We start from the raw sequence: 22995 nt of genomic DNA on the forward strand, positions 1-22995 counted from the left end.
TTATGTTATAGTTTTTATAGAGCTAAGCAAATACCTTAAAAAGGTGCCCTGGTGCTAAGAGGACCAATATAAACCAGAAATAAAGGAGGAAGTTACATCTTGTAGAGCAACTTTTTCAGGTCCTGTGGCCAAACCGCAGTACCTCAATCTTGTCTGTGTTAAACCTCAAGGTATTGCTTTCCATCCAAGGTGAAACTATCAACATGCACCGATAAAAAGATTTGCAGGGGTCACACCCAACATGTCAGTGGCTATGTCTATTTGAGCATCATCTGCACAGTACACACATCTGAAACCAAAATATCTGATTAGTCGAGTCAAAGGATGGATGTAGATGTTAAAAAGGGTTGAGATTAGACCAGACCCCTTTGCCACTCCTTGATATAATGGCATAAACTCCAACCAGAATGGAGGTAGATAGATTGCTTGACACCCTTCTTTCAAATAGGACTTGTACCATTAACTAATGTTACCTCGGATTCCAATCTCCCATAGCAGTCTCTTTAAAAGGATGGGAAGTGATACTGTGACAAATGCAATGGACAGGTCCAACAGCACACAACTCTGTCTGCTGACAAACGCTGATCATCAAGCACTGATTGTAAAGCTGTCTCAGTGGTATGAGAGATTCGGAAGCCTGGCTGGACTGGATATAAAACCTGATTTTGCTCAAAGTAAGCTGTAAACAGCTGAGCTGATTCACACATGTCTCTAAGTTCGTCAGTGAGAAAGGCAGCAAGAATACTGGCCTAAAGTTGGAAAATACCTCAAGGCTTCCTTTGGGTTTCTTCAGCAGCAGTATTAGCATTGTCTTCTTTTGGCAGAACATAGCCATTTGCCAAAGAGTGGTTTCAGATCACCAATAAAGGGGGGAGGCGAGGGATGAATTCCAAAGTAGCCTCTTTCCACCTGTCTGGGAGCTATAGGGTCCGGGGGGAGCTAGATGATATTGACCGAGCAGTACTAGTAAATTGATCAGGAGCACCATGAGCTAAATCCTCTAAACATGGAATAGACGTTTACCCATCAGTCATTGTAGTCGAACTGAAAGCTGTCTGTCCAGTTCAGATAATACCCAATTTCAAAATCAAGGGCCTTGATGGAAACTGTACCTGCGGGTTGAGGTTCTCGCCAGATGGTGCCAATGAATTACAGATGCTTGTCATTTTCTCTTCAAAACATTTTGAATGTCTTATCAGCCAGAGTCTGTGTGATTTTTTTGACTGTGAGTATGGCACACACTGCAGAAGCAAAGGTTCTAACTATATGGATGAGCTACTGGAGTTGGCTGTAGTTCTCAGCATCCAAGTTAGTAAAGAATTCTGCTTTGGCGGAAATCACCAATTTTGTAAAAATTATTTAGTGCCTTTTTTAAACTGAGTCTGGATGAAAAGGAATTGCCCTTCCACCATGGTCTTTCAAATGTCTTGCATCTCAACCGAGGTTTCAATACAATGAATTGTATCTGTCACCCCCAAAACTAGATCAAGCATATGAACTTAAAAATTGGTTTGGTGCTAGACTTTCATTCATGGACGGCTATAAAGCTCATCCACCTCTTGCGTAATGCCTCACTGGGGGTCTTATGACAGAAACGAACACTTACTAAATGTAGCAGTCTACTTGGTGTTTGGTTGAAAGAAAAGGGCATGGTCAACTTCCACACATGCCTCTGGTTACCGTAGGGTATCGCTCAAATTGCTCTGTGTGTTTTTCAGGTGTACTCCAAATGATCTAGAGGAGAAGATTCAACTGAAAACCCCATCTATAGCCTTTAAGTCTGTAGACAAGGTACCGTTGGATATGCCCTCTGCCAAACCTAAAAACAGAGGTGAATGTAGGTTATCTCTTCTAACCATAACTCACTAGCATTGGCTATGCGGAATGTGTCATACCTGGTCGAATTTTAATTTTAATTTTATTTTATTTGTGCCATTTATATAGCTCGCAACTACCCTGGGGTGTCTCGGAGCTGTGAAGTTAAAGGAGAGCAGCTGAGATTAGATCACTACTGGTTGAAGAGCCAGGTGTTTACTTGTTTCCTAAATGTCAAGAGGGTGAGACTGGTTTTGATATGAAGGGGGAGGGTGTTTCGCAGTCTAGCTGTGGCAACTGGGAATTGTCTATCCCCCCCAGGATGTTTTCTTTGTGCGAGGAATAGTGAATAGGTGGGCTGAAGAAGAGCGCACGGGTCTGTTGGGGGTGTATGGGCAAAGTACTTTTTTAAGGAACTCGGTCCAGTGTTGTTGATTGCTCTACATGCGATGCACAGTGCCTTAAATTTAGTTCGACTTCTGATAGGCAGCCAGTGAAGCTGACGTACCATTTGAGAGATTGACTTGAACTTGGAGGTGCCGGACAGAATCCTGGCAGCTGAGTTCTGAACTAGTTGCAATTTGTTAAGGACTTTCTCATGGGCGTTTAGGAGGAGTCCATTGCAATAGTCAAGTTTTGACATCACCAATGTGCACATAAGAGTCTTACCGGCGCTGGGGGTAGAGGAAAGGTAGAAGTTTCCTTATCATTTTATGGGTGTAGAAAGATGAGGAGATGACCGCATTTGCATGGTGGATGAACAACCGCTTTTCATCGAACATTACGCTAAGATTCCTGACTTTTGTGACAGGTCCAAGAGGAGATCCCAACTCGGTTGGCCACCAAGTGGGGGACCAACCAGGGGCCAGGCTGCAAAAGATCATTACTTCGTTTTATCGGAGTTCAGCTTTAGGCAATTGCTTGCCATTCAAGAGCTGATGGCTAGCATTCCCTCCTGGAAACTGGCAGCAACTGCTCCTCCATCATTGTGTACTGCCAGCACCAGTTGGTTGTCATCGGTGTATGAAGTTAATCTCATCCTATGTGCTTTGATGACCCTGGCCAAGTCCGACACATAGATGTTAAATAAGGTCGGATTTAGGGAGGATCCTTGGGGCACACCACAGGGGAGGGTGAATACTGGGGAGAAGAAGTCGGAGAGTTTAACTGACTGGGTGTGGTTGTAGAGGAAGGAGGTTAGAAGGGCTCTGGCCTTATGATTAATGCGGATGGAGGAGACACGGTCGATCCAGGTGGTGTGATCGACCGTGTCAAAGGCCGCTGACAGGTCCAGTAGTACCAGGACTCCAGCGCCGCCTTGGTCTAGGATCACCCTGATTTCATCAAATGCTTAATGAGGCCGTCTCGGTACCGTGGCCCTTACTAAAACCAAATTGGGTGTTATCCAAAAGGTTATTGTGGTCGAACTGTGATAATTGAATGTTCATGATTTTTTCAAAAATTGTAGAAGGAAATGGGAGACATGCGATAGGTCTGTAGTTTTTGGAATCTGAGGGGTTGAGATTGGATTTTTTTACCAGGGGTTTGATAATGGCCTCTTTCCAAACTGAAGGGTAGGAGCCTGTGTGGAACATTGAGTTGCAGATGCTGTTAAGGATGGGGCCTATCAAGTCAGGGATGCATTTTTGAATGGTAAGGGGGTAAGGGTTGAGGGGGAAGTCCTGATTTAATGGTGGAGATTAGCTCTGTTATACGCTCAGGAGAAACCTGACTGAATTCGGGGAACACAGTAGTCAAGGCATTGGTGAAGATGTTGCAAGTAGGATGGTCGGAATTACCTGGGTTGAGAAATTGGAATAGTTTTGATTTACCTTATCTTCGAAGAAGTTGGCAAGGGAGTTGCAGAGTGATTTAGAGGCATCTATGGGTGAGCTAGTCGGTGGGCTGGATAGTTTAATTACCACTGGAACAACTGTTTGGTGGAGTTTGGGCAGATTCTATTTGTTTGAGGTAGAATTTGCTTTTCTCTACGACAATAAGATGTTTATATTTGGCTATCGCGTCCTTATATAGCGTTTTGTCATTGTTGTTGTAGTACTTGCACCAACGCCTTTCTAAATTTCTGCAGCGTTGTTTCTCCAGTCTGAGCGTCTCTGAGAACCAGGGGGCAGAGGGAGCACTTCGGTCAGTGGAGGCTTTCTTGAGTGGTACTAACGCGCTGAAAGCATTATGAAGCCAGTCCGAGTAATTATTGTAGGCGAGATCGGGGTCTGGTGTGAAGTCGTGTTGAGTGGAGGAGAGGTTTATTTTTAGAAGATGGGTGTCAATGTTCCTCCATGCCCAAAACTGTTTGGGAGAGCAGGAGCTGGCATGTGGGAGGTTGTTTTTCCTGATCTGAATAGTAAACAATACTGCAGTGTGGTCTGACTAGGTCAGGGGAATAACGGTGGATAGGGAGATGTGGCTGTTGTTGGTAAAAAGGCCATCAAGTGTGTGACCCGCCAGATGTGTGGGTTTTGTCACTAGCTGTTGTAGGCCCACTAACAGTAGGTCTGTTGTAAGGGAGGAAGAATCTTTGTCATTGAGAGATTCTAGGTAAAAATTGAAGTCTCCCTTGATGGTATAGTTGGGATCTCCTGCTACTGGCTCTATCAAGCTACCTAAGGCTGTAAGGAAATCAGCTTGGGAGCAAGGTGGGCGGTAGAGGAGGGTTCCTTCAAATGATTGGATACTAGAGAGCCTGATCGAAAAGGTCAGTGCTTCGCAGACCGGTGAATCAATTGTTAATTGCCATTAAAGAGGCATTCAATCCATTCCTGTTACAGTAAACAGTATGGTGTTTTGGCACTCTATTAGCACTAGTTAGGCAGTAGAAAAGTGAATCATTGAGATTTCTGTTGAACACAAAAGGCAGGCTGTGAGCTAAAATATGGGTGTATCACAGCCATCAACATTTCAACCTATCTGGTGTTTGTAAATAACAAACTGTTCCCTTAAAGTAAGAGGTCGTAATCCACAGCAGGCACATGCTGCTTTTATTCTTCTGGTGCCAATAAAAAGAGTGCCGCTGAGTTGTGTAATAACTGTTAGTATTAAATGTATCAAGCGTGATAACAGTCTTTGTTAAGCAGCACATATTGACATTACAATGAATCACAGCATTATACTTGAATGCCTTTTTGTACTCAACAATGAATCAATGTTGTACCTGTTGTATCACTTAATGTCTTGTATTTGTTTATGTTATTTGTTTATTTAAGACAAGCGATATCTTCCAAGCAAGGTGAGACTGGTTCATGTGATCTGCGCCCTGCTGGCGGTGTCTTATCTGCTTATCGTGGTGCTGTTTGTCACATCGTCCACAAATGGTTAGTAATTCTGTACATTTTTATTACTCTTTATAGAACATGTGTTTGGCCTCTCTATATATCCTGCCCATGTGTACTTTGACCTTTTGTGGTTTATGTAAAATTCACTGTGTGAATGTTACAGTTTTGGACACCACTGGAGGCCAAGTGGCTGGTATGGTATGAGCCATGCCCTAATGGCCACTGGAAATTTAGATGAGTGGATGCAGTCCCTGACAACAATGGACAAGATTGGGGTGGGTCTCCAGAAGCTGAGCTTAGTGGGTGAGACATCAAAAAAGCCACAAAAAAGCCAGTCCCTGCTCTTTACTAGCAGTTCAGCTCTTTGCTATGCATTTCTCGTGTTTTCTTTTGCTGCCCAGGCAGAGAATAATAGGATTATCAAATAAAACATTTCAAGTATTGTGGATATCGTGTCAACATATTGTCACTACAAAAATCTTGAGGAGCGGGATATAGAAAGCAAGAGCTTCGTTTTTTATGTATATAATTTTGTTAAAAAAATATTACATATAATATCACTTACTTTAATATAGTTGTATTAAATATGTTTTAATTTATTTAATATATTAGTTATTAGATTCATTATAGGTGTTTGTATTACTAATATAATTGTTTACAATTTTTAAAATATAGGTTGGATTTTTTAATGTATAATTACATTTGTTTATATTTATTTAGTAATGTCTAATTTATTATGGGTTGATGGGTTTGTAGGGGTATAGGGTCAGGAGTTTTTTTAAATGATATATTATTGTTTTTTATTTGTAAATACATTTTTAGGTTAAATAAATATTTAATCGGTAATTAAATAAATTAGTTAATTGATTAATTTGTATTTTAATTATCCGAGTGTATTTTGTGATTTTTAGAGTGTAAATATTTTTCTACACTTTATTTTCTAGTCTATAATTTAGTAGAATATGTAGGGTTTGTTGGGTATAGGGTGGGAAGTTGTATAAATTATAACATTTATCTTTTAATTTATGTTTTCATATTTTTACATGTTTAATTGCCAATTCATTATGTAAATGTGTTAATTGAACATTTGTATTTTAATTATTTAAGTATATTTTGAGATTTTTTATGCAGATTGTATTTGTCTATGGGTTAATTACTAATTTATTTTTTAATAGCTGATTTTGAAGGGTAATGGGATGTTATTTGAATTATATTGTTTACAGATACATTTTTAAGCTAAATAAAAACTTAATTGCTGACTAATTATCTAAATAATGAAATCGATTATCTCTTATGAAAATTAGTTTTTTGCATTTCAATTAATCATTAATCCATTGATAAGTGTATTTAAACTGTAAAATATGTGAAACACATTTTATATTATATATTGATTTTAATTGTATTTGTTTTATTTTAGTACTATGTTAACCCCTTCACTGCGGGAGTTAATCCCCCGCTGTGCTGGAGGGGAGGGGGGAGCGCACAGTGCCCTCATGCTCATGACGAGCTGAGCTCGTCATGGGCTATGGCGCTCCTGTGCTCATGACGAGCTCAGCTCGTCACAGGTGTATTGTCTCCCGTGGAACGCTCAGCACAGCGGGGGACTTCTCCCCGCACCTGAGCGTTCCACGTGCCATGAGGAGCTCAGCTCGTCATGAGCATTCAAGGTGTTAATAGTCATTATTGTTTTACTTATAATTTATTTTAATTTAGTTTTTTGTGTTGTTCAGGTAGAAGGGATCAAAGCGCATTTATTTTACATGTATTTATTTTGTTTTTTATTTTAACATTATTTCAGTGTTATTCTTTTTTATTATTTTGACTGAAATATAACTATATATTTTGAATACATTTGAAAAATGATGCACCTTTGGCTATTTAAATGTTTTTTTAAAAAAATGAGTAGAAGTCTGAATGGTACATGTAAACCTTTCTAATTCCAACACTTTCCATGTTTTTACTTACAGTGGAGCTTGAATGGTAAATCTAGTGGAAATTGTAAATGTAACCCCTCCAAAGTCCAACACATTCCTTTTATTTTTGCTTAGGTTGAAGTGGGAATAATACATCTAGCCCCTCAAAAATCCAACACTTTCCCTACTGCAGTTTAGATTGGAGTGGGAACAGAAAATGAAAACCTTCCAAAGTCTAACACTTTCCTTGATTTTGCTTACATTGGAGTGGGAATAGTAAATATAACCTGTTAAAGTCCAACACTTTCCCTGCTGTAGCTTACGTTGGGCAGGGAATAGTAAATCTAACCCCTCAAAAATCCAACAATTTCAATAGTATTGCTTAGACTGGAGTGGGAATAGTAAATATACCCCTCCAAAGTCCAATTATATCCCTCCTGTTGATTAGATGGTAGTGGGAATAGTAAATCAAACCTCTTGAAAATCCAACACTTTCCCTACTGCAGTTTACCACTTTCCTTGATTTTGCTTGCATTGGAGTGGGAATAGTAAATCTAACCTGTTAAAGTCCAACACTTTCCCTGATGATGCTTACATTGGACTGGGAATAGTAAATCTAACCCTTCAAAAATCCAACACTTTCCTGACTTTTGTCTAGATTGGACTTAGGTTAGGGAATCTGACACCATTGAAGGCCATCACGCTTTGCTAGTATTGTTAATTTTTGCTGCTTATTTCTTAAAAAAACATAATAATCTTTAAGGGTTGTATATTTTTTTAAACAAATATTTTATATTTACGTGTTACTTTTTTATAATATTTTTTTTTATTTAACTATGATATATGTTTTTGTTTCTATATGTCAACTTTAATTGTTAAAATATTGTAAATATAGTAATGCATTTTTTGCAATTATTTAAATATTATCCTTTATCTATCTATCTTTCTCTCTCCCTCTCTCTCTTAAAATATATATATATATATATATATATATATATATATATATATATATATATATATATATATATATATTCAACACACTCCACCAGCATTTATGTTCTTATCACGTGACATGTTTTTTACTTTATTATTCACATTGAGATACACAAAGTTTGCCCGTGATGAAGGAGTAGGCTTACTCCGAAACGCGTAGGACGTTGTATCAGCAATAAACTGCACCATTTACTGAGGCCACGGCTCCTGTGTCGTTCTTTCTGATATCGCTAGAAGGAGGACGCTGGTGGAGTGTGTTGAATTCGAAGGGGGTGGCTACCCCTGCCGTGAGCTCGCCGAGACAGAGGCAAGGGTTCAGCTACAACTTTGTGTTTATATATATATATATGTATATGTATATATATATATATATATATATATATATATATATATATATATATATATATATATATATATATATATATATATATATATATATATATATTCCTTGGAGGGAGATGTATACCGAACGTATCTGCGTTTGCCGTTAGCGCACTTGAGGATCCCCTTGCCACGTCTGTTGGGTTCAGACTACTATTGGTTCGCCGCTTGGCAATTCCCTTGGTTCAGTTATGGACAGAGTTTGTTCCGGCCTTTGTGTCAGGATGAAGGGAGCAGTTTGAGGTATTCTACCTCTCCCGGGCCAATTGCCGTCCGCATTAAGTACTGCACATCGGAAACCTGACTCTGAGGCTGTGGCGGTACAGGGGACGCAAGGGGAGACTTGAGGAGTGGACAATCGGCACTATGTGCCATCAAGCCTGCTTACATCGGGGGACCGCAACAAGAAAGCATCTTCGTACTCCCGCTATTATCCACCTACCTGCAGTGCTGCAACACGGCATTGTGGGCGCTGTAGTCCAAGGATCACGAGGGACTGCAACAGGTGCATGCATTCACCAGTGGGAGAGGAGCGGTCCAGCCTGCACTATTCTAAAGGCAGCGAGAAAGGACTATGGTGATGCCACATTGTAACGGTGCTGGGCGCTGAGGAAGGCAAAGGACCAAAATGCATTTGTCGCCACTGGAGCAGTTGTTTGTTCAATAAAGTCTCTCCAAACCATCCCCTTAGGTACCTCCTCTTTCCTTGGAGGGAGATGTATACCGAACGTATTTGCGTTTGCCAGTAGCGCACTTGAGGATCCCCTGCCACGTCTGTTGGGTTCAGAACACTATTGGATCGCCGCTTGGCAATTCCCTTGGTTCAGTTATGGACAGAGTTTGTTCCTGCCTTAGTGTCAGGATGAAGGGAGCAATCTGAGGTATTCTACCTCTCCCGGGCCAATTGCCGTCTGCATTAAGCCCCTGCACATCGGAAACCTGACTCTGAGACTGTGGCGGTACAGGGGACGCAAGGGGAGACTTGACGAGCGGACAATCGACACTATGTGCCATCAAGCCTGCTCACATCGGGGGACCGCAACAAGAAAGCATCTTCCTACTCCCGCTATTTTCCACCTACCTGCAGTGCTGCAACACGGCATTGTGGGTGCTGTAGTCCAAGGATCACGAGGGACTGCAACAGGTGCATGCATTCACCAGCGGGGGAGGAGCGGTCCAACCTGCACTATTCTAAAGGCAGCGAGAAAGGACTATGGTGATGTCACAATGTAACGGTGCTGGGCGCTGAGGAAGGCAAAGGACCGAAATGCATTCGCCGCCACCGGAGCAGTTGTTTGTTCAATAAAGTCTCTCCAAACCGTCCCCTTGGGTTCCTCCTCTTTCCTTGGTGGGAGATGTATACCGAACGTATCTGCGTTTGCCAGTAGCGCACTTGAGGATCCCCTGCCACATCTGTTGGGTTCAGACCACTATTGGTTCGCCGCTTGGCAATTCCCTTGGTTGAGTTATGGACAGAGTTTGTTCCCGCCTTGGTGTCAGGATGAAGGGATCAGTTTGATGTATTCTACCTCTCCCGGGCCAATTGCCGTCCGCAATAAGCCCCTGCACATCGGAAACCTGACTCTGAGGCTGTGGGGGTACAGGTGACGCAAGGGGAGACTTGAGAAGCGGACAATCGGCACTATGTGCCATCAAGCCTGCTTACATCGGGGGACCGCAACAAGAAAGCATCTTCATACTCCTTCTTTTTTCCACCATCCTGCAGTGCTGCAACACGGCATTGTGGGTGCTGTAGTCCAAGGATCACGAGGGACTGGAAAAGGTGCATGCATTCACCAGCGGGGGAGGAGCGGTCCAGCCTGCACTATTCTAAAGGCAGCGAGAAAGGAGTATGGTGATGTCACAATGTAACGGTGCTGGGCGCTGAGGAAGGCAAAGGACCGAAATGCATTCGCCGCCACCTGAGCAGTTGTTTGTTCAATAAAGTCTCTCCAAACCGTCCCCTTGGATTCCTCCTCTTTCCTTGGTGGGAGATGTATACCGAACGTATCTGCGTTTGCCAGTAGCGCACTTGAGGATCCCCTGCCACGTCTGTTGGGTTCAGACCACTATTGGTTCGCCGCTTGGCAATTCCCTTGGTTCAGTTATGGACAGAGTTTGTTCCCGCCTTGGTGTCAGGATGAAGGGAGAAGTTTGAGGTATTCTACCTCTCCTGGGCCAATTGCCGTCCGCATTAAGCCCCTGCACATCGGAAACCTGACTCTGAGGCTGTGGAGGTACAGGGGACGCAAGGGGGGACTTGAGGAGCGGACAATCGGCACTATGTGCCATCAAGCCTGCTTACATCGGGGGACCGCAACAAGAAAGCATCTTCCTACTCCCGCTATTTTCCACCTACCTGCAGTGCTGCAACACAGCATTGTGGGTGCTGTAGTCCAAGGATCACGAGAGACTGCAACAGGTGCATGCATTCACCAGCGGGGGAGGAGCGGTCCAGCCTGCACTATTCTAAAGGCAGCGAGAAAGGACTATGGTGATGTCACATTGTAACGGTGCTGGGCGCTGAGGAAGGCTAAGGACCGAAATGCATTCGCTACCACCGGAGCAGTTGTTTGTTCAATAAAGTCTCTCCAAACCGTCCCCTTGGGTTCCTTCTCTTTCCTTGGAGGGAGATGTATACTTAACGTATCTGCGTTTGCCAGTAGCGCACTTGAGGATCCCCTGTCACGTCTGTTGGGTGCAGACCACTATTGGTTCGCCGATTGGCAATTCCCTTGGTTCAGGTATGGACAGAGTTTGTTCCCACCTTGGTTTCAGGATGAAGGCAGCAGTTTGAGGTATTCTACCTCTCCCGGGCCAATTGCCGTCTGCATTAAGCCCCTGCACATCGGAAACCTGACTGTGAGGCTGTGGCGGTACAGGGGACGCAAGGGGAGACTTGAGGAGCGGACAATCGGCACTATGTGCCATCAAGCCTGCTTACATCGGGGGACCGCAACAAGAAAGCATCCTCCTACTCCCGCTATTTTCCACCTACCTACAGTGCTGCAACACAGCATTGTGGGTGCTGTAGTACAAGGATCACGAGGGGCTGCAACAGGTGCATGCATTCACCAGCGGGGGAAGAGTGGTCCAGCCTGCACTATTCTGAAGGCAGCGAGAAAGGACTATGGTGATGTCACATTGTAACAGTGCTGGGCGCTGAGGAAGGCAAAGGACCGAAATGCATTCGCCGCCACAGGAGCAGTTGTTTGTTCAATAAAGTCTCTCCAAACCGTCCCCTTGGGTTCCTCCTCTTTCCTTGGAGGGAGATGTATACCGAATATATATATGGTGTGAACAAGAGTACAACGTACTCGAAACGCGTCATTTGAAGGGTCCTAAATAAAAATATCATCCTGCCTGTTTAACGTGCGGTCTGCTTTTTTCTTTCGCAGCGCTGTCAGCGTGGAGGTTCGAGGATTTGTAATATATATATATATATATATATATATATATATATATATATATTACCTACTGGCTATCGCCAGTAGGTATATATAGTTAGGATTTTTTCTCTATGGGACTTCTGAAAATTCTATGTCTAATAACTTTGGCGTTTGTGGACGGAATCGGCTGAAATTTTCAGGAAAATGGCACATTTTGTTTCTGAGCAGCCCCTTAAAATTTGGGGGGGTTTCCTCAAGGGGGGGCCGAGAAAAAAGGGGGGTCCCAAAACGCGTTTTTCCCATGTTAATTTCCATAGGGCGGTTGGACTCACTTTTAGCCCGAACGGCTGAATGGATTTGCACGAAACTTGGCAAAATTGTAGGGACTGTTAGCCCGATGTGCCTTTGCTAGGTCTCAATATATGTGCTCCAGTAGTTTTTGAGAAATTAACGTTCAAACCAAGATATATATCTGTAACAGCGCTCTGGGCAGCGATCCGGTCCGCTTACTTTTCGCTTATCGGAACTTTGCGCGCAGAAAGCTGATTGGCTCTCCGGTGTCTGTCAACATTCTAAACAGTCCGGAGCGGCCGCCATCTTGTCTCTCGGTAGGATCGAGAGAGAAGAAGAGGTGGAAAACGAAAGGGGAATTTAATGAAAGGGGGCAAGGTATCCCCCTCTTGACCCCCTAGGAATGTTGTTGGGGTTATTAAAGGGTCCCGTGGGGAAAATAAAAAAAAAATGATTTTTCACGGTAGAAGCGCGGCCGCGAACTGGTAGCGAAACGGGAATTCGCCATTTTCTGCTTCGTTAATTAAATTACTAGTTATAAGTGGGTGCGGGAGACGTATCCTAATCCCCTATGTTTTCTGAGGGTGGCTGAGGAGGCTGATATATGTTGATACATCTCTTCCAGCGGCTGTGCGTGAGCTTTTTTTTTTTTTTGCTGCGTGACAGTCCGGAGCGGCCGCCATCTTGTCTCTCGGTAGGATCGAGAGAGAAGAAAAGGTGAAAAACTAAGGGGGAATTTAATGAAAGGGGGCAAGGTATCCCCCTCTTGACCCCCTAGGAATGTTGTTGGGGTTATTAAAGGGTCCCGTGGGGAAAATAAAAAAAAAATGATTTTTCACGGTAGAAGCGCTTCACGGGCCGCGAACTGGGCCGCAAACTGGTAGCGAAACGGGAATTCGCCATTTTGTGCTTCGTTAATTAAAGTACTAGGTATAAGGGGGTGCGGGAGACGTATCCTAATCCCCTATGTTTCCTGAGGGTGGCTGAGGAGGCTGATATATGTTGATACATCTCTTCCAGCGGCTGCGCCATCTTGCCTTTTTTCGAATGCCACAATTTTGTCGTGCACGGCAGCCATTTTAGATGCCAGGCTGGTCCCAGGCTATCACCTAACCCTGCGGATGTAGTTTATGGCCCCAGCTGTAGAGAATTCAGACATGCCAATCCTCCTGATTCAGGCGTGTGAGTACTGATTTCAGTGCTAGTCTCCCGCCTCCCGATTTCTGCAAGCAAAAACCCGGGGGCATATTATGAACAACTAGCGATAATTTTTGTCTCTAACTTGTTTAGAGACAAAAATTATCGCCGCACATCGGCGATTTTTATCGCAGATAAACCTTGCTATTATCGCAGAAAAGTCAGCGATATTCATGTATTATCGACCTAATGCTCTTAGCCATGTTATCCACCTCCCATTGGATAACATGGCTAAGAACTGCTCAGGGCAGGTGTTAGATTTTGAAGATATTCGCGCTTAGCGCGAATATCTCCAAAAGTTGGTAATAGAAGGTAGCGATGTTAGGGACTGTTTCCAGTCGCTAACATCTTGGCACGCCACTTTGCATGTCATTAGTGATAAGTATCACTGACATGCAAAGCGGGGCCCAAGATGGTCGCTATCTCCTTTTAGCTGTCACTAACTAATTTTATCTCCGCTTTCATGGCTTTTAAAGCCAAAAAAGCGGAGATAAACCCCCTTGATAATATGCCCCACGATTCCTTGGGGGTTTCAGCTGACAGGGCTTGGTATTGTGTTACAAGGTAATTTTTCCATGAAACGTCAGAGGGTCGATGCAGGGGTTCTAGAAGAGGTGATAAACCATTTAAGCCTCATGAACAAGCGCATGGTCTTTTAAAGATTTGTGAAGTACTCGGGGCGGCGGTGTGTGTGTGCCCTCTTTCAGGAGCGGGCGGGGGGGCACTGCCAGCAACTTGCCAGGTCAGGCAGTGTTCAACACGTGCATCACCCTTTCTCTGCCTGCTATTGCGCTCCATGCTTCGGAAAGGTAAGAAAAAGAACGTGCATTTGAGTTTGAAATGTCCGATCCTGCAGCAGCACACTTCCAAAGCCCACACATGACAATAACCCGATTCAAGGCCCCATTCACCCGTTTATAAAAAAATAGATAACACTCCAACAAAGTAAGGTTATAAAACTTTATTAACTACTAACTTTAACGAACGGAACAAAAACTAAAAACATTTAAACATTTCTCAACACAAAAAGCAACAATGGTTAGAAGCTGTCTTTTGTGCGAATAGTCCCAAGGCAGCACAACGTGCAGAGTTCTGGACGGCACCCAGGTGATGTCGCCTGGGTGCCGCACTGGTTTAGGGATCCTACAATGCTGCTCCGAAAATTGGCGTGGGGCGTCCCGGGTGGGGCGGGGGGAGGCCTCGTCAGTAGCGGTCTGTTGTGCGAATAGTCCCAAGGCAGCACAACGTGCAGAGTTCTGGACGGCACCCAGGTGATGTCGCCTGGGTGCCGCACTGGTTTAGGGATCCTACAATGCAGCACAGAAAAACAGCGTGGGGCGTCCCGGGTGGTGCGGGGGGAGGCCTCGTCAGTAGCGGTCTGTGTCCAGTGTCACATGGCTGACACAACATGTACGATAGGCACCCAGGTGATGTCCAGTAAACTGCCGCACTGGTTTTGGTATCCTACAATGCTACTCCGAAAATTGGCGTGCGTCGGCCCGGGGGGGGGCGTGGGGGAGGCGGCGTGAACGGGCCTCCCCAGGTGGCGGCCATCTAGCTGAGTAGCGCCCGCTCTTGCGGCTACAGCGTCTCGCTCACCATGTTGTTGAGTTGCTCCCACTCTTGCAGTGCAGCGATAGGCGGCTGCCACATGGCTCTTAAAATGGCGGACGGCTCCTCGGTTTTGGGCCTGGTCCACTGAAATAGCCCTGGGACACTTTGGAACTCGGACGCTTGCCTGCTAGGGCTTGGGCTCCATTCTCGAAAAGCGTCCCCTCAGCCGTGAAGATTGTACAAAAGTCTTGGGGGCCCCCGACTCCCGCAGGCTTCCGGTGGGGAGCGGCTGCCATGATTGCTCGCGGAATGACCACGACGGAGCCACGAGATGGTGGTGCTCTCATGCTGACGCCAGCTTCAGTCTGAATGATCCAGAAACAAGGTGGGGCTTTCATCGTTTGGGAAAAAAAAAATTTCTAAACCAATGAAAAGTGTTATTTTTAGGTCATATGACCAAGCCTTCCATCTTTAGGAAACCAAAAGTAAAATGAACCAATGAAAAGTTTTATAAACAAGTCACATGACCTGTTATGCGGCATAGGGCTACAAAAAGCGTAGAAAATCCGTTGGCACGTGAGGCGGCGTCAGTAGCGGACCGATGTGCGAATAGGCCGAAGGCAGCACAACGGGCCGAGATCCGGATGGTACCGAGGTGGTGTCCAGCAAATTGCCGCACTGGTGTGGCCATCCTACAATGCTGCGCCGAAAGACGGCGTGTCCAGCTGAATTGCGGTCACTGTTGCGGTACAGTGACTCGAACGCGCCGAGATCCGGATGGCACCGAGGTGGTGTCCAGCAAATTGCCGCACTGGTGTGGCCATCCTACAATGCTGCGCCGAAAGACGGCGTGTCCAGCTGAATTGCGGTCACTGTTGCGGTACAGTGACTCGAACGCGCCGAGATCCGGATGGCGCCGAGGTGGTGTCCAGCAAATTGCCGTACTGGTGTGGCCATCCTACAATGCTGCGCCGAAAGACGGCGTGTTCAGCTGAGTTCCGGTCACTCTTCCGGCACAGTGACTCGAACGCGCCGAGATCCGGATGGCACCGAGGTGGTGTCCAGCAAGTGGCTGCACTGGTGTGGCCATCCTACAATGCTGCGCCGAAAGTCGGCGTGGGGTGCCCCGTTGGCTTATGAGGTGATGTCAGTAGTGGACTGATGTGTGAATAGGTCGGAACCAGCACAAGGCGCCAAGATCCGAATGGCAAGTCCTGGATGTTGAGTGCCTCAGTTGAGATTTCTGAGCAGTGCTTGTAGGACTGTCTGAAGCTTATTTGCACCTGCTGCAGCTTCACTATTGCCCTGGTGTGGCCAAAGGTGGCACATGACATAGGCGGCCGGCTCCCAAGGTCCGGCGGAACTTTTTTCCTTTTCCTTTCTGCTTCTTTTCCTACAATGCGTTTCATCTGAAGACACGACCAGGTCCCTGAATGTGTGCAGGGGGACGCTATTGATTGAATGAAAATGGCGGCTTGACACAAAGCTGACTCAAGCGTTACTGTTGGTGCTATATAGACAAAAATTGGTTTTCAGTTTGTACATTCTTTAGGTTTTTTTTTTCCATCCAAGTCTGATTGAGAGTTTGTAGAAAAATGGCTTCAGATTTTCCACATACTACTCTTCAACATTCTTCCTAAATGTAACAATGTGAAACTCACTAGGAGAATGGCTGTTTCTGTTTCTTTTCAAAATGCTGCCACCAATATTTTCTGAATGGAAGACACCATCTTGTAGCATAAAGGGCCGAAAGGGGTTCTGGTCTGGCCGATGGTTGGTGGAGACATTTTGACTATATCTTGGACCTGCCCGGCCTCGCCCAAAATGGCGCCGGTATAAATGGGACTCGTAACTCCTTGCCCGCAAATGTATATCTAGAAAATGTTATTGTAAGTGGCCCTGTCGTATTTTAATTACAAAATGTACGTCCACCGATTCCGCAACTGTTAGACACCTTTGTTCTTGCAACCTAATGGCCCGCTCGTTACGTTCTTCTACAGTGTAAATGTCTCCTCATCATATACGATTTCAGTTTGCTCCGTGGCCGGCCCACGTGGTTATAGGCCCGTATTTGTATACTGATATTTTCACAATAAAGGTTTTTAAAACAAAACACGGTAGTAGTATTTACATTGGTAAAGTTTTTACTTTTAGTCACTGTTTTCGAATCAGTAAAAGGCAAGTGAAATAAAGCAGTCCGATTACATGACGGATAAAAGGTATAATATGTAGGAACGCAGTAAAGATAAATGGTCAAGGGCAGTTGTGTTTTTCATTTCTGCAACATAAAGTGATCGATAAGAATCTGATAATCAGGCGTATCGGCGACTAAGACAGCAGGCCGAGTCTCTCTTACTCAACGGCTCCGTCATGGAACGAAGAAACGCCCTTTTTCTCGAAAAAGGAATATATTTTACTTGCAGGATAGTTGTAAATTTTCCGGGAAAGTACATTAGCCTGGAATATTATAACATATGTTTGAAAAAAAAATAATGTTCGAAAAAAATAAAAAGCGTAATTTTTAGGTCATATGACCAAGCTTTTCATCATTAAAATAACAAAAGTAAAATGAACCAATGAAAAGTTTTATTAACAAGTCACATGACCTGTTATGCTTACGTTACGCGCTGCGCGCCGCGCCTCGGATCACTTCCGGGTGCGCTAACGCGGCGTGTCATAAAACGCATTACGCGACAACGTAGGTCAAGAATATAGTCTAAATGTCTCCACCAACCAGCGTTCAGAACACAACCCCTTTCAGCAGTCCAAAAAGTTCTGTTAAATGACAACAGAGGGGACAGGCAACAAGAACCATCAGTCAAAGAGGGGAGGGCAAATTCTTCTCTTCCGGGTCATGTTGGGGCGCTACCGGAACTGATCGAATTGGTAGTCTATAGTGTTTCTGGATGTTTCAGACTAAAGCTGGCGTCAGCATGAGACCACTACCATCTCGTAGCTCCGTCGTGGCCATTCCACGAGCAATCATGGCAGCCGCTCCCCACCAGAAGCCTGCGGGAGTCGGAGGCCCCCAAGACTTTTGTAGAATCTTCACGGCTGAGGGGACGCTTTTCGAGAATGGGACCCAAGCCTTATCAGGGAAGCGTCCGAGTTCCAAGGTGTCCCAGGGCCATTTTAGTGGACCAGGCCCAAAACCGAAGAGCCGGCCGCCATTTTGAGAGTCCTGTGGCAGCCGCCTATCGCTGCACCGCAAGAGCGGGAGCAACTTAACTACATGGTGAGCGAGACGCTGTAGTCGCAAGAGCGGGCGGTAAACAGCTGAATGGTGGAAGAGGCACAGTGTAGCAAAAGCGGGCGGAATGGCAACTAAAACGGTAAAGGGGCGCCCCACTACAGCGTGTCTTCAGGTCAAACGGATTGTGGGACAAAGTCCAGAATAGAAGAGTCATCAAAAGGTAAAAAGTTCCGCCGGACCCCGGGAGCCGGCCGCCTATGTCGGGGGCGATCTCAGGCTACACCAGTGCTATAAGACTTGGGGAGGGGGTCGGAGCCAAGCGTCTTCTCCGAGTCCGTGTCATCACACCGCCCCTCGGGGGCCTCCGTCAAGCGGTTTAGGGAGGTACCATATAACATTGTTTTCAAATGCAGTCAGGTCCACAAACGACCCTCACTTACTTTGGAATAGTGAAGCTGCAGTAGGTGGAAATAAGCTTCAGACAGCCTTACAAGCACTGCTTTTGTAAAAATTTTTTGTTTTTTTTGTATTTTTGCACAGTTTTATATATTTTTTTTGTTTTTGATGGAGGGGAAACAACAAAGCACAGGCATTGAAAAAGGCTCAAACTCAGAACTCTGAACTATGGCACCCAATATCCAGGACTTTCCATCCGGATCTTGGCGCCTTGTGCTGCTTCCGACCTATTCACACATCGGTCCACTACTGACATCATCTTATAAACCAACGTTATGTAAATAGTTATTTAATAAAATGTTTTACCCTGTTTCTTTGCTGGTGTGTTGTCTATATTTTTAATATTTGCATAGGGTTTGTCGTTATTTTGGCCGGGGTGGGTGACGGAGCCGAGCTGTCTTGCAGCCCTCATGGTGTGGAGCTCAGTTCATCTCACTATTTTCGTATTTCTCATGAAGGGTTGTTTATAATATTTCTATTTTAGCGAGGTCAAAAAGAGATCCAATTAGTGGCCTACTGATTTTGCTCGATTACTTTTATTTTTTTACACGATTTTTCACGATCTGCAAAGACTAAACAGAGTATTGCGACTTTGTGCTTGTTTGTAAATAGAGAATGAACCAAAGAGAATCAATTGAAAAACAGTAAATGCTTGGATAATAATCAATCAAATGGAGAGACAAGCAGGCACGACGGATTACAACGGGGGTAAAGGCCTGCGTTAACTACCCTTCAGTATCTGCAAAGAGAGAGTACTATTAAGACAAAAGAGGGGAGGGGGGGGGTGCAGCGTTCAAAGCACATCAGCGTGCATAAATACGAAAATGTTTTTATCTATCACGTACTTGACATTTTAAAGCTTTTCATATTTGCTATTAAAAAACCAATGAAATTCACAGAAAAAACCATAGGTTATAGTCCATATATAGTTAGGAATTTGCATTTACAAAACCTTGAAAATTCAATGAAAAAACCATAGGTTATAGTCCATATATAGTTAGGAATTAGCATTTACAAAACCTTATTTTACTCGCATAAAACCATTGAAATTCCATATATAGTTAGAAGCGCTAACTATATATCGCGCACCCGCAATCCACTGCTGATGATGTCACATATTACATCATTCATGACATGGTCAGTGACATCACTGATGACATCACTGATGACATCTCAAATGACATCACTGATGACATCACTGATGACAACTCAAATGACATCACTGATGACATCTCAAATGACATCACTGATGACATCACTGATGACAACTCAAATGACATCACTGATGACATCTCATTTGTCATCACTGATCACATCACTCATGTGATAATACAATGAACCTCTTCAGACTCTAATATAACCTTACATACACTCAGTATAAACAGACACTCACAGACTGTCACTCATCCATGGAGTTACTCACACACCTAGTCAGTCATGCAAAGAATCAATCACACCTCCATTTCCTCAACTATAAAGTTATACACATCTTACTTATTCAAACATATAATAACACATATTTATTCTCTTATATAATCCCTGATACAAGCTCACAGTGATCGATACAGCCACTCACACATTCACTGGCTCTTATGTTCAGTTATTTATATATCTCAACTCTCACATGTATTGTGTTTTACATACGTACTTACTTGCACATGTAGCAATGAGAAATCCATTCACTCACCAACACACCCATGCACAGTCAACCGCCCATATAGCTGTTTCCACATGCACTCTTGAACTCATACTCCTAGTGAATCAACTGCTTACACATCTATGCAAAGAGTCACGCACCTCCCAGCCACCCACACACACACTCAGCCTCCCATTCAAATACTTGGGCAACCAATCAATAACCCATATGGCCACTCTTATAGCTACTGATCAACACATGCAGCAGCTTACACAACAACAAACATACTGATGCACAAATTAAGACAGTTTAGTCACTAACCCATGCACTCAGTGAGACACATTTAATCACTCACTCATACAGTCAGTCATGCACCTACTAAATTCTTCATCCAGACACTTATACATCCACTCATTCTTCAATATGTGAAACATATTTAAACTTTACAGGCACATACAATCACTGGATGTTGTGATCAGTGATGTCATCAGTGATGTCATTTGAGATGTCATCAGTGATGTCATCAGTGATGTCACTGACCATGTCATGAATGATGTAATATGTGACATCATCAGCAGTGGATTGCGGGTGCGCGATATATAGTTAGCGCTTCTAACTATATATGGAATTTCAATGGTTTTATGCGAGTAAAATAAGGTTTTGTAAATGCTAATTCCTAACTATATATGGACTATAACCTATGGTTTTTTCATTGAATTTTCAAGGTTTTGTAAATGCAAATTCCTAACTATATATGGACTATAACCTATGGTTTTTTCTGTGAATATATATATATATATAGTCCAGTGGGGGTCCCCGCTAAGTAGTTTTAGTTAGTTTTAGTTAGGATCGTGTTTCCATAGGAAATGCATTGCATGCTGCAACACCTGCCGCAATATGAAAAATGGGCAGGAAACGTATCCCTGCACTATGTGGTAAGCACCATGCGGTGCCTGCTACATGGTGCAGGGATATGTTCGGGGGCACCGTAGGTGCCCCCTAACACCCAAAGTGAAGGGCCAGGGGGTAATGGGGACTCGTTACAGGCCCCCAAAGTTCCCTTTCGCAGCAGTGGAAAGGGACATTATATTCCCTACGACCGTGCCTGGCAAGCACTGGCACCATGGTAGGGACTACAACCACCTCCATCACACCGGCGAGGCCAAGGAGCCCATTGGATGTGTGGCAGTTGGTCTTTCCAACAGCCACCACTACACCCACCATTCTAATGTGGCGGGAGGAAAAAATGATTCTGATTACGGTGAGACCGCCACCAACAGCCTGTCAGTGGCAGTCTCACTGCCACCCTAATCAGACCCTAAGTGTGTTTTACCTTTAGATTCTTTGGAGGAACTCATATCACAACACAAACAACAATACAGGAAGAGTGTTTGGCTCAGTCCGGGGTCTTTAGCTTAGTCCCCTCAGGCAATGGTTCTAGGTGCTGCCCATCACGTTTTAGTATCTGGTCACAACATTCCGAGATGTTTTCATTTTGCACTTACAGTTTCCATAGATGACTAGGAGAAAAAGTAGTTTGGATATTTAACTGCACCACATTCAGCTAAATTTTGGTGTGCAAATTGGTGTACCCCCCATATGCCCCCCTCTCCCATCCGATGTTGAAGCCCACTTGGCCTCCTGCAGCCTTAATATCTGGCGGTTGCAGCAGGGACTGGACGCGAGTCACAGTCACAAAAATAGTCCACTCAGAAGTGATTCTGCTGTGAGAAACACCACCATGAAAACTGTGAGCTGACCTTCACTGAACTACAGAGTTGGCTGCTGGTTGGAAACTGCATTTTTTAAGCTCATCATAGCCAAACTCAAATGACAGACTTTACATTGGCCCCAAGCAGCACTTGTTGTGGGCCACTCAATCAATTCCGCCAACACACCCCTTACCCAAACAGTCACTCAGGCCCTGCATCCAGAGCAGAAACATCTCTTTTTACCCACACCTACCATATCATCACCATTCACGATGAATTCAGTGGAGTCTAGTGATGTAGTGGACTTGTAGGTTGCACTACACACAAACTGTTTGATACATGACTAGTGTTGTTGAAGTTCACCATCTCCATCTAGATGTAGCATATGTGTGTCCAGATTTTTCATCATCCAAAATTACGAGCACCCATCCTGGTAACAGCTGGTCCCACGAGCATCCACACTCATCAGAGCCGGTCCCACAAGCGCCCACCATGTTAAGAGTTGGTCTCACGAGCACCCACCCTGTAAGAGTTTGTCCCACTCATAGCACTTTGTTTCCTGGTGCACAGCTCAGACCTCAGGTTTTTCACTGCACACACTGGCCAGATATCCTCGGGCTTAGATCTGCTTACATGTGCCTAGGCGGCTGCCAAAGGTATTTCATGTTTTGTCAAAAGATGTCTTGAATACAGTACTGAGCAGTAACATTTGTAATTCTCTATTTTGTAATTGGATTGCATTTATTGAAACATTTAGCAATATATTTTCCTTACTTACCTCTTCTTTCCTAACTTCTTCTTTTCACTTTACCATCTGTTTGGCTCTTCTCTTCAGCACAAGCCTACAGGCTTGGTGCCTGTGTTTCCCATCCACTCATACTTTCTTTCAATGACCCCTTCTTCCCTTTTTCCTACCACTTGCTTTCTTGTCACATGCTATTTGACTCTGTCCCACACAGTTCTCCCCATCCTCAAATCCCTGCTCCCCATTTCTCAACTCTCCTATACATTGTTACTGCTGCCCACACTTTCTATCCCGACCTTTTCTTAACAGTCCCATACATCTTCACATTGTTTAACCACCTTCTCTTTCTCTGATACCGTTTCCCCATCTTTCGAATTCCTTATGCCACTATTGTTCTTATTAGACCTGGCACCATTGGCGTGGGTCTCTC

At 44.3% G+C, this 22995-nt stretch overlaps 1 protein-coding gene across 1 annotated transcript in view; it reads left to right on the top strand.

The window, feature by feature from the left end:
- LOC147748429 (hepatic lectin-like) overlaps positions 1-22995 on the top strand; it is a 119677-nt gene that overhangs the window by 10358 nt on the left and 86324 nt on the right. The window contains exon 2 of the mRNA XM_086961486.1: positions 5037-5144. Coding sequence (XP_086817612.1) covers positions 5037-5144 — 108 coding nt within the window. The remainder of the gene's footprint in view (positions 1-5036; positions 5145-22995) is intronic.

The sequence above is a fragment of the Lissotriton vulgaris genome, chromosome 1_1, assembly GCF_964263255.1.
Source record: "Lissotriton vulgaris chromosome 1_1, aLisVul1.2, whole genome shotgun sequence".
NCBI lineage: Eukaryota > Metazoa > Chordata > Amphibia > Caudata > Salamandridae > Lissotriton > Lissotriton vulgaris.